We start from the raw sequence: 15,030 nt of genomic DNA, 5'->3' as shown, positions 1-15,030 counted from the left end.
CCTGGGGGGCCCTCCGGAGCCAGAGGGGGATGAGGCACTTACTATCCATCCCCTCTCAGCAGATCCTGGAGGCCCAGCAGCAGCTGGGGCCCATCTTCTAAAGCTTGACTCCTCCTGACCCGCCTCCTACACCCCTTGCTGCTTTCACAACAAAGAAAGAATGTGGGGGTGGTGGCGCTGGGGGGTGGGGGGTGCCTGGAACAAGGGCGGTACTGGGCCTCCCCACAGCTGGAGACTTGGCCATGCCCTGACACGGCCCAGACCGCTGGAGATGGACTTGGGATGAATTTGTCAGTTTAACAGCCTTCAGTCCGCCGTTCAGAGAGCCCAGTCTCTCTCTACCTTTGGGTTCCGACTGGTCCAGAGCCAAACCAGACCCTCGCCAGGCACTGGACCCCAGGCTACCTCTCTCCTGGGCTCCACGGTAGCTCCAGGCTACCTTGCTTGGGGACACCAAGGACACCATTCTGTTCTAGAGCTTCCTCCAGATATCAGGTTGCTGCAAAGTGAGCCAGAGCCTACCCTTTCCCCTCCCACCAGAGAATTTGGGGGAACTATTGGCCACAGCCCTCAGGAAAGCCTAGAACCAACCATCTTCCCCAGGAGCCACAGAATCACAAAAGTCCCTTTAGGTCCCCTGAGTCCCTGCACACGAGGTGGTAGGCGCAGCATCCGCTCCCAGACCTCGTTCAGGTCCCCACACTCCCCGGGGCTCCTCGTCTCCATCCATTCTCCATCTCCAGACCCCTCCCCCAACTACGAGCTCCTCCCCACCACGGCGGGGAGGGGGCGTCGAGGGGGCGTCGAGGGGGCGGGGCGCCGCGCGGCGCCCAGGCGGGGAGGGGGCGTCGTGGGGCGGGGCTTGGCGGCGGCGGCGGCGCGCTAGGACTCGGAGGTACGGGGCGCGCGCGGCTCTAGCTCAGGACGCCTCGGGCTCGGGCTCGGGCTCCAGCTGCGGCTGCTGCAGCGGCGCCCGCGCTCCGGTGCGCTCGGCCTCCTGGGCCCGCCGGGGATCGCTGACCGCGAGCCCGCCGTGCTCCCGCGCGCTCCCTTCTCCGAGCCCACCGCGATGGGAACCGCGCGCGGAGCCCCGAGCAACCCCTGCCGGCTGCCTCTGCTCAGCGTCTTGCTGCTGCCGCTGCTGGGCGGTGAGTCCCGGCGAGCTGGGGGAGCGCGGGAGCCCCGAGGGCCGAGAGGGCACCGGGGAGGTGGGCTGGGGCGGGGCAGACACCGTGCGTGGGTCAGGGTCTCGCTGGGGTAGGGGGGCGAGGTCCTGGCCGCCGGGAGGTGGCGAAGCCCCCGCGCACTCGGCCGGGGCCCCTCTTGCCCCGCGCCCGCGAGGACGCGTCTCTAGCCTCCCCAGAGTTTTCCCGGCCTGAGCCGAGAGTTTGCTCGGGAACTGCCGGGAGTTGCCGACTCCCGGGCTCCAGTGTCGCGTTTCTCTGCGGGAGAGAAACGACTACCTCCAAGTTAGGGGGTGCAGCGCGGTGGCTGGCGGTGGGGGAGGCGGGGTCTCCCCGGCAGGCTGAGCCTAGGTGAGGGAGGCCGGCCCGGGGTCGGATGCGGGACCGACCTGCGGTGCACGGGGCTCACGGAGCTTTGTTACCTACGCCGGCCCGGCTTCCCTCCTCCAAGTTCCTGGGCGAGGCTGGATCCCGGACCGCCCCGATGGTGAGGGCGGAAGAAGGGAAGAGTGAGGGGCCGTCCCATCTCCGGCTCCCGGGCCTGAACCCTGAGCCCACTCCCGACTGGAGTCGGATCCAGGAGCTGAGAGTCCCGGGCTGTCGCGGTGACTAATGTGTGAAGGCCGCTGCCAAAATCGGGCATGGCCGGCCTGCAAAGGTGCGGACGGGGTTGGTTCTGTCTCCCTGAATTCTCATTCTCTCTACCCAGCAAGGAAGGAAACTTTCTTTCTACAGACAGAAAGGCAAAAAAGAGTTCATTCTGGCTTCTTGTAGGGCCTCAGGCTTTGATGAGGGTGTGGCCCCTATCTCTAGGGCCGACTGGACCCGACCCGCTTCTCCCTCGTCCCCACCCCCGCCTTTATTTCCTGACTTGGTCACACCTGAGAGTCGTCACTGAGGTGTTGAAGTGCTTCGGAGCAAAGCGCCAAGCTACCCGCACACCCCCAAACACTCTGGACGGGAAGTATGCCTCCCCGCCCCGTCCCGTCCCCCCTTACAAAACCCCCAATCCTTGGCGATGATCCTCCCAGCAGCCCTCTCTGGGGAGACTGTGCCCAGGAGACTTGGTCCTAGGTTATCACTTTCCTCCTCCTTTGAAGAGTGGCCACTGGGAGGCTGGAGCTGGGGGGTGGGTGGGTAAAGAATTGCCTTTTCTGAGGTCTCCCTGGCCTGCCAGCTGTTGAGGAGGTTTAGTGTTGATGGACTTAACATCTCCCCTACCCCGGGTTGTAAAAGGAGAGGTAAGAACAAGTCCCCTGAGTTAGTAGGAGGTGTTCCCTGAGCCGCCCTGTGTTCCTTCTGCTGCGCTGTGTTCCTTCTGCGGTGTGGGGTGGTCTTGCTCATGACAGAACCCACATCTGCTCCCAGAGGAAGTAGGGAAGTTTTTGCACAGCCAGGATGGGAGGGGGGCTGCCCAGCCATATGGGCTGGCAGCCGGAGCTCACAGGCTTCCTAGGTCTTCTAGGCTGTTGGGGTTTTGGTGTGTGTGGTGCCGGATAGGGCTGCCTCCACTGCTGAAGTTTCTAGAGTTCTGGGGGAGATTCTGGTGGAGACAGGGCTCACGTTCAACGAATGCTAAATTCCTTCCGTGAGAAGACAACCCTGATTTAATCAATGTTAATCCGGTGACGGGTGTTTAGCGGAGGGAGGGGTCCTGGTCTGGGGGTAGTTAGGGCAGGCTGCGGGCTGGGGACTGGAGGTCTGGAATCTCCTCTGGGGGTGGGGAGATGTCTTGTGCTCAACAAAGGAACATTTTAATGAGAGCCTTAAATCAGTTCCACCAAATGTGTCTTGGTGTGGAACCTGCCCGTGTGCTGTAAACAGTTTCGGCCGAGGCTGAGGCGCCTGTTGTCTGTCTTCTGGTGAAACCCAGGGGGCTCAACCTACCCCTGGACAGCATGACTTCAGGGGGCAACAATTAAAAAAAAAAAGATTCCAGTAGGTTTTTCCATCTCATTGTTAAATTGTGTAATTAGCTGGAGAGGTAGTGAGACCCCACTGTTAATAAAGTAAGAGTAAGGGACCTAGGTTGGCTAGGTTTGTGGATTAGGCCATTTTGAAGTTTGGGTAATTATGCTGTAAAGGGCTGAGGAACTTTCTGAACTCTGAGGTCCCCATTGTGATAAATATGGTGGAGGAGGAGGAGGAAAGGGCTTGATGTTTGAAACCTGGGCTTCTCCCCACCATTGGAATGGTCGGTTGCGGTCATTACCCATCTCTGTTCCCACCCTGGTCTCTGGGTTCTTTCCTCCAGGCTCTTGTTTCTTTGGAGAGATTGAGTTGTTCTGTCCTGAGAATATGCAGCCTGTAATTCAGGCCATTTATCAGTGACAGGCTTTTCTTAGATGTTGGGATGTATGGCGGGCGGGCACGGGTAATCTCTGCCCATCACTTGCCAAAGGATCTAGTCAGGCTCCTGGCATTTAGAGCAGGGTTGAGTGGTGGAGAGGGCCCAGGCCGTGGGGATGAAGTGTTTGGCAGTACGGCAGCTCGGATCCTTTAACAGGCCCTGTGGCCCTGGCAGGCTTCTTGACCTCACAGTTTGCCTCCTCTCTGAAGGGACTTACTTCCTGGAGTTGTGCTGAGGATTAAATGTAATGAAGTATATAAAGGGCCCCTTTCTTGTGCTTCCCTCTCCTGTGGTGTGCTGCCAGCATACCTTTCCAGCTTTACAGTCACCCCCAACAATAAGCATTTTCCACTTACCGGAGCTCTCCGTTCCAACCCAGCTAGTCTCTTTGCCATCCCTAAAAACACCCGGGGCTTCTCAGACCTTGCTCTCCTCTCTGGCCCATCTGGTATGTGCCCATCCCCACCTCCACTTCCTCCCCGAAGCTGTCCCCCCCATCTCTCCTGCTAGAAGGTGGATGCTTGGAGAACCTCTGGACCCATAAGCCATCTTCCATATTTTTGCCCCCCTTGGGTTTTTAACTTACTGAAGGGATTTCCTTACTGTAGAATTCATTACTGTATCTTATTTATAATAGATCCTTATCTAGGTTTATTAAAAAGTGAATGAAGCTTTTGGGTACAGGGCAGAGTGACCATTGGCAGAGGTAAGCAGCCCCTTTTCCTGCTAGGCTGTGTGTTGGGGGGCAGTCTTTGTACCCTTTCCCCGCTTCCCTGGAGAGGAGTTGCCTGCTCTACTGTGACCCAGCTAAGACACCTGATAGATCTTCTTTCCCTGTCCCTGAGCTGTCTGTTCTTTGTGGCAGTTTTATGAGTTTTGATGGCAGGATTTTCCTCCAGGAGTTCTGGGTTTGGGCATCCACCTCTACGTAGGAAACTGACCTGCCTTAGAAAGGCCACAACTCAACCACTGTGAGCTCGGTGGGGGCTTGGGTTATCTACACCTTTGCCACTTGAAACAAGGTCCACAGAGAAGTGGCATTAGCGTTCTCTGGGGGCGTGAATTGGAGTCCCAAGGTGCATTTTTTAAAAAATTTATTTTATATTCACAAGCTGTCAGTTGTGGCTACTCTTCGACTTTCATTGTGATATGTGGGGCCTTTCATTTGCAGCAAGCCAACCCTTAGTTGCAGCATGTGGGATCTCATTCCCTGCCCAGGGATGGAACCCGGGCCCCCTGCATTGGGAGCACGGAGTCTTAGCCACTGGACCACAGGGAAGCCCCTCAGTCTGCATTTTAACAAGCTCCCGGGTGACCGCACCAAGGGTTCTAGGAGTCTACCCTCAGCATCCCTCCTTGCATAGAAACTCAAGGGACAGAGCCTTCCTGTTGCAACAGTACAAAGCACGGGCCCCAGATCTTGCACAGTATTTAAAGACTGACCTTAAGTAACTTTTAGTTCATGTGAACACTCTCCAGCACGGTGTGTACACTTAAGAATGACCTCCCTTTGGGTTGAGTTTGAATTAGGTTTTGCCAGGACATTTGTCCATTAAAGGTGTGACTCCAGAGGGTTTGCAACACTAAGTGTGAAGTTCAGTTCCTCGGGGAGCCTCAACTTTTCCTAGAGGAGCCTGTGTAACATTTTACAGTGAGAGCCGGTGGAGAAATCGGATTTGTTCGTCAGGAGTTTGGCCCGTAGAGGACTTTTCAGGAACATGTTTGGTTCACAAAGGGAGGCAGTGTCTCTGCTAGGCTATGACAGTTGTAGTTGTTAAAAGTTTTGGAGGATTTCATATTTTGGAGTGAGGCGGGTTTGGGTGGGTTGTGTGTGTGTGTTTAAGCCAGTGGCAGCTTCTGTGAAGGAGAGTGGCCAGTTCAGACTCTAATATTTGAGCCAAGAGGAGTGTGGGACCAGGGCTTCAGTCTTTGGTGAGTCCCTGATGGAAGAAAGGGTCATTAAACCGGGTTGGGTATCCTTGGCCTGCGTCCCTGAGCCTCCCTCGGCTCTCCCTAACCTCAGTACATACCTCGCTGCTCTGTGGCCCTGGTGGAGCCACGTGGTGGGGCCGCGGGCGCGGGCGCTGGCCTTGCCCACAAGCTGCCTGTTTGTCTCTCTCCCTCCTTGAGTCCTGTGCCATGCCCCCGCCCCCCAGCTGTCTGGTCCTTTGTCCCGAGGGTGTGGGGCTTCTGCCATGGTGGCTGGGGGCAGGTCCTGCCTTGGGGTTCTCTTGAGTTCACTGCTCAATGCACAGTCAGCCCCGCTGAGCCCCCTGGCACTTTGGTGGAGCTGGCTGGCGCAGGAGCTGCTCCAGCTAATCAGTGGTTTGAGGAAGCCCTCTGTAGTATGTCACTTTTTCCATCCTCTTTTCTTCTTGGAGTTCAGGCCATTTCCCTCCCAGTAATGCTACACTGTGGGGCAGCTGTGGGGCAGGGAGGAAGCCGCGTCCAAAGGGCTGACCTATGCGGGCGCCTTCTCCCCTCTGCAGCTTGGTTTGGAGTCCCTGAGCTCTTGTGTCCCGGTGTGCGTTAAGTCTGAGTGAATGCACAGGTGAGTGGGACGCAGTCCGCCAGGTCCCAGGTCTGCAACTTGCAGGCTCCAGGTCTCCTGCCAGAAGCTTAGACCCCAATGCACCGGACATGCACCTGCTGGCTTAGGTGTGCACGTAACTTCTGATAACTGGGTCCTGAGTCATGGGGGTAGTGATTGGGAATCACATGTTAAGAAGATGGGCGTTTGTGTGTGTTTCTCAAAGATGCAGTCCAGAGACCATCGGGGAATATAGTGGGAGGGCAGGTAACCAGAGGTACTGGTTAAAATTTGAGTTGCCTGAGCCTTACTGCAGGTTTGCCCATCAGAATCGTTGTGGTGGGGGAGCCAGAACGTGTAGTTTATTTTCTCATTTGTTAGATTACATTAAAAAAAATCTTCTGGCCACACTTAGCAACATATGGGATCCTAGTTCCCTGACCAGGGATCGAACCCATGCCCCCCCTGCATTGGAACTGCAGGGTCTTAGCCACTGGACCTTCAGGGAACAGGGATGTCCCCTATATTGTATTTTTTGAATGACCAGTCCAGACACATAGCTCAAGTCTCAAAAGGAAATTGCGTTTTAAAAGAGCTTTCCAGGAGATTTTTACCTAAACTCAAGTTTGAGAACCAGTGCATAGCCACGAGGAGAATTTGTCAGTCTACAGTGGAGGTGGGGGGACTTCCCTGGTGGTGGTCCAGTGGCTAAGACTCTGCACTCCTGATGCTGGGGACCCTGGTTAGGGAACTAGATCCCACATGCTGCAACCTAGAGTTTGAATGCCACAACTAAAGATCACGCAGCTAAGACCTGGCGCATTCAAATAAATAAACATTAAAAACAAAATAAAGTGGTGTGGTGATAAAAAAGAGGTTGGTATTAATGCTGAGGGGCTTAGGATGGGCTCAATTCAGTTTCAGGGTGTCTTCTATGGCGCTGTCTCAGGTGGGGTAGGAGGCAGGAAGGAGACAAGATGATGAAAATCAGATGAAGTATGAGAGACAACACTTGGTCAAGTGCTCAATAGACGGAAGAACGTTGCAGAGTGTGTAGGAAGGTGCGTTCACCATGCAGAAGCAAATGGGGGAGTGGGAGGGCTTCAGAGAGGAGAGAGGATTGACTTTGCTGGTAGCCGTAGTCTGCTGTGACTGATCAGAGTGATGGGGAGACATTGATTGGATCAGGCGTCTGAAAACGTGGGTGCTTCTCTGCTAATATCACACATGGTAAAGGAAGAGAAGTGACATCCATGGCTCATTGCTGCCTGCCAATGCAGGAGACATAAGAGACTCAGGTGCAATCCCTGGGTTGGAAAGATCCCCTGGAGAAGGAAATGGCAACCCACTCCAGTATTCTTGCCTGGAGAATCCCATGGACAGTGGAGCCTGGCGGGCTACAGTCTGTGGGGTCTCACAGAGTCAGAAACAGCTGAGCAACTGAGCATAGCACACACATGACCGTGAGCTGGTTATTTAACCTTCCCAAGCTTTAGTTAACTCAGGTGCAAAGTGCAAGTGATGCTGACACCTGCCTTGCCTGCCTGGAAGTTAGGGGGAAGCGCTCCCGGCTGTGAAGGTGGTTGACTCGGGGAAGCAGCTCCTCTGGTCATCCCTGCTGTCTCTTCCCAGAGACGGTCCTAACCTTTTGTCTGCCTTTAAGGTGTCAGTCTTTCCTTCCAGTCCCTGTCTCTAGAGCAGCCTGCGAGGGCTCAACCTAGTCACTCTTGAATGACAGCCCTAGAAATAGTTTTCTCATTCTTGAGCAGATTTGGTCTGTGGGTCTCCATATTCCAGCAACAGGTCAGAAATGTGGGCACAGCCCCTTTGTGTTTCCTGGTGGGAATTCTTCCTCCCCGTATTCCGGTAGTGGAATTCTCTCCAGGGTGGCCAGTGCTGGTCTACTTTAGACTACACCATCTCCCTTGGCCTGCTGAATTCCTTCCAGGGAGTAAACTGTGCTGCTGTGGACGAGCCAGACTTTTACAATACCCAGGGGAGGGCTTTTATCATCGCAGGATGGTGTTGGGGTTTCCCCAGGCAGTTACTCTGTCTAACTTGTGGGAACTTCTGTGAGAACCATGCGGGCGGTTCCTGAGGTGTGGTGTGGTCTCCCTGTGTGGGGAGGTTACAGTGGGCACAGCCTCTGCTTCTGGAGACACACTAGCTCTCTTTTGTCCCCTCCTTGGGTTGGTGGTGGTTTAGGGGGGCAGTGAAGAGAATGCTTGTCTGCTCTTGGGACTGCTGGGGTGACCTAGCAGCTAGCTCATAAGGTGCCTTTGTGCAGATTAGAAATAGACGCCCTCCTCCAAGGATCCCCAGGATGCAGGGCTTTGGCATGTGGAGTACAGGCAGTATTTCAGTATTAACGCCCTTGAGTAGGCATTTGAGCAGTGTGCAACCTGTAACATGACTGTCCCAGTGAAGAAAGAGCCTCGCCACAAGTCCTTCTTTGCTTCCCAGTTGGTGGGCCAAGATGATTTTGGTGACCTCTATTCTAACAATATGTTTCAGATGAGCCCTTTTCATCGCTGTTCTCCCACCTCCTGTGGTGATGGGGTGGGGCACTGCTGCTCAGAACATACAGTAGGAGAAGCCTGGGAGGCTGAGCCTGCAGTGGGGTGCCCACTCTGCAGTATATGTTTGTGGTTGCTGAGGTCTCAGCCTGTTTCTGGGCTCCTTTCCCCACTGGAGGATTTTGCTGCCTTGCAGGCTTCTAGTCTGATGTGGTAGTTGATGTAGAAGGCTGGTTGTCTTCGGGGAAGAAACGCTGCTGAGTTGATTTCTCGTTTCATTAAGGAGCTCCATGCTTACCTTTCTTTTCCTGTCCTCTGTCCTGGGGAACCCCGGGGCCTCCCACAGCCCCAGGTAAAGTGTGTGGGCATTCCTGATTGAGAGGAATTCCTGCAGTAGAAGTGATATCACTTTATTTGCAAAGATGGACCCTAGGTCTTGCTGGGCTTTAGTTCTGGTTCCCTGGGGGTGTTCCCCTCTCCTAGGCTGCGACACTTGTTAGGAACACCAGGGTGGCAGCTAGGAGGTATGGACCTTGCTCCACATTTGCCCCGGATTGCTCGTGTGACCTTGGGCACATCCCACCTACCTCTCTGGCCTCCACTTGACAAGCCCTTGCTGGACCTTGCCGTGGTGACCTTTGAGGCCAGCACAGCCTTGCCATCCACCACTCCTTGTGCTTCTGCTGCACAGTGTAGAATTGTTCTCCTCGCCCTTGGTATTGGGAGGGCGCTTTCATCCGAGGGTTGCGTTTTATTCAGGAGTGTCTAGTGCGTGGGCACCGATGTGTCTAGACTCGATCGACTGGAATTAGGGTGTAATTGCCTGGGTGCCAAAGGGAATGAGAGGTTTGGGGAGGGAGTTCTTATGAGAGAAAAAAAAAAGTGAGAGTTTTTAATCTGAGTATGGGAAGGCAGCAGTCCTTACCTGGTTGTCTCAGTATTTGAGGAACAAGTGTCCGGGTGAGGAGCCTCTTTCCTTTAGCACAGAAGGGGTGGCTCCTGGAGGGAGGCTTCGAGCTGGGAAGAGGGGTAGGGTGTGCTTTGGGAGAGCCCCCGTGTATAATAACCAACGGCTGACCCAGTTCTGCGGTTTACAGAATGCTTTCACCCGTACTGACAGTCCCTCCTATCAAGAAGGCTCAGAGCCAGGATGAGGGTGATTGGGTTTTTGTTTGTTTCTGAAAGCATGGAGGTGAGAGGCATTTGACAAGTAAAGAAACTGAGGCACAAAATGTAATCTGTTCAGGACTGCAGAGCTGATAAGTAATAGAGCTGTTCCCAGGCTCTTGTATGTCCTCGTGTGAACCTCGTCACTGGAGGCTATGAAACGCTGCGCATGTGCCTTGGAACCAGGTAAATGTTGGGGAGTGGATTTTGCAGCCAGGATAACTCTTTGGGTGGGTTTGGAGACAGTCCTGCTAGAATCAGAGGGAGTGTGTCGATAACGTAAACCTAGTTCTGCGTGCCTGGGGGTGTTCCCCCCCACCGCCTAGGCTGAGACACTTGTTAGGAGCCCCAGGGTGGCACCTGGGAGGTGTGGATCCTGCTCCACATTTGCCCCAGATTGCTCGTGTGACCTTGGGCTCATCCCACCTACCTCTCTGGCCTCAACTTGAGAAGCCCTTGCTGAACAGTGAGAGCTGTTGGGCCACAGCATTCAGGATTGCTAGTCTCCCCGCCCCCCACCCCGCCCCCTTTTTGATTACAAAACAGCCAGGTTAAAGTGTTCTTTTAAAAAAAAAATTATTTAGTTTTGGCTGCGCTAGGTCTCTGATGCTGCATGCAGGTTTTCTCTAGTTACAGAGATCCGGGACTACTCTCTAGTTTCAGTGCACAGGCTTCTCATCGCAGTGACTTCTCTTGTGGTGGAGCCTGGGCTCTGGGGAGCGTAGGCTTCAATAGTTGCAGTGTGTGGGCTCAGTAGCTGTGGCTGTAAGACTCCAGAGCACAGGCTCAGTAGTCATGGTGCAGGGGCTTAGTTGCCCCATGGCGTGTGGGATTTTCCTGGACCAGGGATCAAACCTGTGTCCCCTGCATTGCAAGGCGGATTCTTAACCACTGGACCACCAGGGAAAGCCCCAGGTTAAAGTTTTCAGTGGCCCATTCAGAGATTTGTATACCCCTTAAAGTTTTTAGAGTCATGATCAGACTGTATGTATTCTGGAAGTCCAGAACGGTGTGCCTGCATCCCCAGGATTCAAGCTTTTCTCATGAACCCAGGAGTCCTGAGTCGCTTCCGCCTGGTGCTTCTGGAAGGTCACAGGCAGTTACAGGCCCTGGCTTGCAGCTGTGCTGCCACATTCCAGACTGGTATGCCTGCTGAGAGTTGCACACTGGGTTATGCTGCGGCGGAGGCCACGTAGGTGGTAACAATCATCTCTGCTCTGAGTTTACCGCCTCTAATGTCTTTTATATGGAAAGATGTGCCTGTGCCCTGCACATGGTAGGGAAATGATTGATGTAGATTTCCCCTCCGTTTCTGACGTTGGAGGCAAGTCTTTGAATTCTTGAGAGGTTTCAGAAGAGGTTGGACAATGACCTCTGATACCCTGGGAGACATAAGTCCTTTGGAGCCAGGTGTATCTTGCTTTGTCTGAACTGTTGACCGTGCTCAGCCATCTTGCTGAGTTTGTTCTTCTGCTTCTGAAGTCCTCAGCTTACGTGCTATCATGGAGGGTGCAAAGGACACTTCGGTGTTCTGATTCTGTTACAGCTCATCTATTTAAAAAAAGCAAAAAACCCACAAGGCTGAGCTGTCTCCTGGCTGGGAGAAGAGAGAGTCTCCTTCAAGCCGGCGGTTCCATAGAAAGGTGATGAGCCTGGATGGCATTTGTGATCCCAAGTTCACTTCCAGCCACCTGAATAACAAAACACATCACGGACAAAGAAAATGATTGTCTTACAGTCTTGGGGGTCGGAGGTGGGGTGGGGGGGGCGGTCAGGAAATGCTTGCTGTTGGTCTCAGAGCTCCAGCTACAAAGAGCAAAATCATTCTATCTGTTAATTTAGCGGATTAAACCGATTGTTGAAGTGACCAATTTAAAAAATGCCCAACTTGCCCGCAGCTTTGCCTTCTGCAATCCGGGCTCCTCCTCCACCCTCGGGGTTCAGGCCTGGTGCAGGAGGAGCTTGGGGAGGAGGGGGGAATGCTGTGCCCTGGAACAGCCCTGGGGGGCTGGAGGAGGATCTCTTGTCTTCTCTTTACCGCCACCCACTTTCTGAAAACTCCTTAAAACAAAAGGCCTTTATTTAGTAAACACGCACACCGCACCCAGCCCCTGATGTAGTGTCCTGAGTGGCTTGGTGTCCTGGATGGGGAGTTCGCCCCTTTATTTCTGTGTGAGAGGCTGGGGTGCTTCTCAGCCTCTGTACTCTTTACCTTTGTTTCGAGGACCTTTTGAAAATGGGTTCCGAGGTCCTGCTGAGCCAGCCTGCTCTGTCTCCTTCGAGCCTCCACTTGAGCCTCCCCCTGAGACTCACTTTCCCACCCGCACCTCCCCCGCCACCCCCACCCCACCCCACCCCACCCCCCAGTCTGCCAGGGGCGACCTAGAAAGGCAGCAGGAGAGCCTGGGCCTGGCCCAGGCTAGGATGGCACCTCCCTCCGTCCCCTTCCCACCCAGCCGGGATCAAAGCCGCCTCCTCGGGGAGCAGGGAAATGCCTCTCCCAATAGCCCCACCAGTGAGTAAACAGCCAGGGCCTCTTGCAGCTTTTGAAGCGCGGGGCTTCGGGCTGGGAGGAATGCAGAACATTTCATTTTAGGAGTGGACTTAGGTTTCCAGCGCTCTGGGTATTTGCAAATTTGAAACAAATGCCCTCATTTAGCAGCAGGCAGGCTGGGCAGTAAACGGGGGTTGTTGAAGGGCGTTTATGACGGTCACAGGTATTTGTGGGAAGAGGGACCCCAGCAGGTTTGGGAGAGGACAGAGGGTTTATGGTTAGGTGGGTCGTCCAGAGGCCCCAACCAGGTCTCCGGTGGAGGGTTGTTGTTAGGTGGGCTTCACCATAAAAAGCATTGCTGCCTCCTGCCCCCCAGGAAGTATCTCCTCTGACAGACAAAGGGGCTGGGGATAGTGTTTATCCCCCAGGGCTGATGCGCAGGGCCTTGCCCCTCTCACTTGGCTGCCAAAGTATCAGATTTCCAATGAACCTCTCCTTCTCCTACTCCCAGAGCTTGAAAGGCTCATTAAATGTGCTTTATGTATAACAAGTTGGCTGAGGGCTCCCCCGCCGCCCCCCCTCCATTTCCAGCCAGTTTTGTGAGGAAGGAGCTAGGGAAACCTGTTTTCCTTTTGTTGTTTCTGGAAGTAGAATCTGCGAAGATGCAATTGCAAAAAACCCTGATTTTTAGGAGTCAGCCAAGCAAGTGTTGTTTGCCTTTGATGGGCAGCTTGACCAAGGCTGATCTGTCTGAAGCCTGGCTGTCTCCCCCACACCCCTGCACACCCCAACTCCCAGGGAAATTCAGAAATGTGTTCAGGCATTGAGTTCTGGCTTCATAGCTTGCTCCCTGAGAGACCTTAGAGAGTTCACATCACCTCTCTGAGCCCTCAGGTTCTTCTTTTGGAAGATGGGGATGGTAATACTGATCCCATTCGAGTTCTCGTGAGAGTTAAGTGAGATAGTATTGAATTTCATGAACTTTGAGATGCTCTCCCTCACTCTCCCCAGTTTTGCTTCTTTCAGATTGGGTGGTAAGATAATTATTATGTAATGTTCCCTTTTGGCGGAACATAAATAATGGTGCATCTCAAAATCAGTGACATCTTTGAAGTTCCGTGTATGGGAAGGACTTTGTCCCATAGTAGATACTTGATAAAAGGTAGTTAGAATGGGATAGGGGTGATTTAGTTATAGACCTGCTTTTGCTTCCTCTCTATTAGTAACTTTAAATAGAAACTGTTTTCTTTTTAGCCTGGCTCATAAATAACTAGGACTGCTTAAGGCAGAAGGCCGCATGCTAGGTAATGTGGGAGGGAGTGGTTGGGGGACTTCTAAATCCTTTAAAAAGCAAAAGAGATCCAGAAGAGGAGGTAGCCATCCCTAAGAGGACAGACAGTCTATTGTGGAAAGAAAATACCTCTCTGATGGTTGAGTTTCCATTTACTTATTTAGCCGCATGACATGGCAAACAGAGATCCCAGTTCCCAAACCAGGGATCAAGCCCAGCCCCAGGGAAGTGAAAGCACGGAGTCGCAACCCCTGGACCACCAGGTAATTTTCTTAGAATCTCCATTGAAAAAGACTGAATCGGGAATTCCCTAGCTGTCCAGTGGTTGGGACTCTGCGCTCTCACAGCTAGAGCCTGGGTTCGATCCCTGGTCCGGGAACTAAGATCCCACAAGTTGAGTGGTATTAAAAAAAAAAAAAAAAAAGGCATGAAAATGCTGAGCTATTCCTGGGTGGAGACTCACTCCAGGAATGGATTGTCTGGTAGGCAAACTAAGATAGAATGAGAAGAGGGTAATGAACAAGCCAAGGACATGGAGAAGCACCAGAGAGGGGGGACCCAGTAAATACCAGGTGCTCGGAGGATGGGGAGGGCTTCCCTGGTGGCTCAGATGGTAAAGAATCTGCCTGCAACGTGGGAGACCCGGGTTCAGTCTCTGGGTGGGGAAGATCCCCTGGAGGAGGGCACGGCAACCCCAGTCCAGTATTCTGGCCTGGAGAATCCTCATGGACAGAGGAGCTGGGTGGGCCACGGTCCCTAGGGATACACAAGGTCAGACACGACTAAACCGCTAGCACAGAGGATGGGGACCTGAGTGGGGCAGGCGAGGGACCCACAGGGGGTGGTAGCGTGGGCTTCCCCACCCAGCAGCACAGCTGCACTGCGTTGATCGAAGCTTTGTGGAGACAGCTGGCGCTCATCATTCTGCTTTGTGCTACCCAAGCATGGGGGGAGGGGTGTGTGTGCCATTCCCGCTCAGGACACAAGTGGCCTGAAGGCTGGGAGTTCTTTCTTTGCTGGATTCTGGTTCATCTGGTGGTGGGATGGATTGGCTGTCGAGTTGGGGTTTGGATGGCACAGGAAAAGAATAAGATAGGTCCCTTTTGTATGTGTTAGTGGATGTCTAGAGCAAAGCTTTTTTCCTTTTTTTTTAAAAATAGATTGCTGCATAGATATGTGTTTTAGGTACTCCACCTTATAGGGGTTTCAGAACGTGTTCTTTCTGTGTGGTCGCTCAGAAATGTAACCCTTGGTGGGTGTGCCCAGTTGGGAAAGGCGCTGATGAAAGACTTGCCTGGAAGAGGAGAACTCAAAAAGTTCCAGGGTCTAGAGACCCAGCCTCTCCATGGAGTGAGGGCTCTTCTTCTTTTGGAAATGTTATTTATTTATCGGCTGTCCTGGGTCCTAGTTGCTGCGAGCGGGGGCTACTCTAGTTGTGGTGGGCGGGCTTCTCACTGCTGTGGCTTCTCTTGTTGCGGAGCACGGGAGCTAGGCACGT

General features: G+C 53.7%; 1 protein-coding gene across 1 annotated transcript in view; it reads left to right on the top strand.

Annotated features, from left to right (window-relative positions):
• Window positions 1–863: 863 nt before the first annotated feature.
• The window catches only part of PTK7 (protein tyrosine kinase 7 (inactive)), a 63,527-nt gene continuing 49,360 nt past the window's right edge, over window positions 864–15,030 (top strand). The window contains exon 1 of the mRNA XM_040249569.1: window positions 864–1,148. Coding sequence (XP_040105503.1) covers window positions 1,070–1,148 — 79 coding nt within the window. The 5' untranslated portion in view covers window positions 864–1,069. The remainder of the gene's footprint in view (window positions 1,149–15,030) is intronic.

The sequence above is a fragment of the Oryx dammah genome, unplaced genomic scaffold, assembly GCF_014754425.2.
Source record: "Oryx dammah isolate SB20612 unplaced genomic scaffold, SCBI_Odam_1.1 HiC_scaffold_11, whole genome shotgun sequence".
NCBI lineage: Eukaryota > Metazoa > Chordata > Mammalia > Artiodactyla > Bovidae > Oryx > Oryx dammah.
This window is presented reverse-complemented; position numbering and strand designations above follow the sequence as displayed.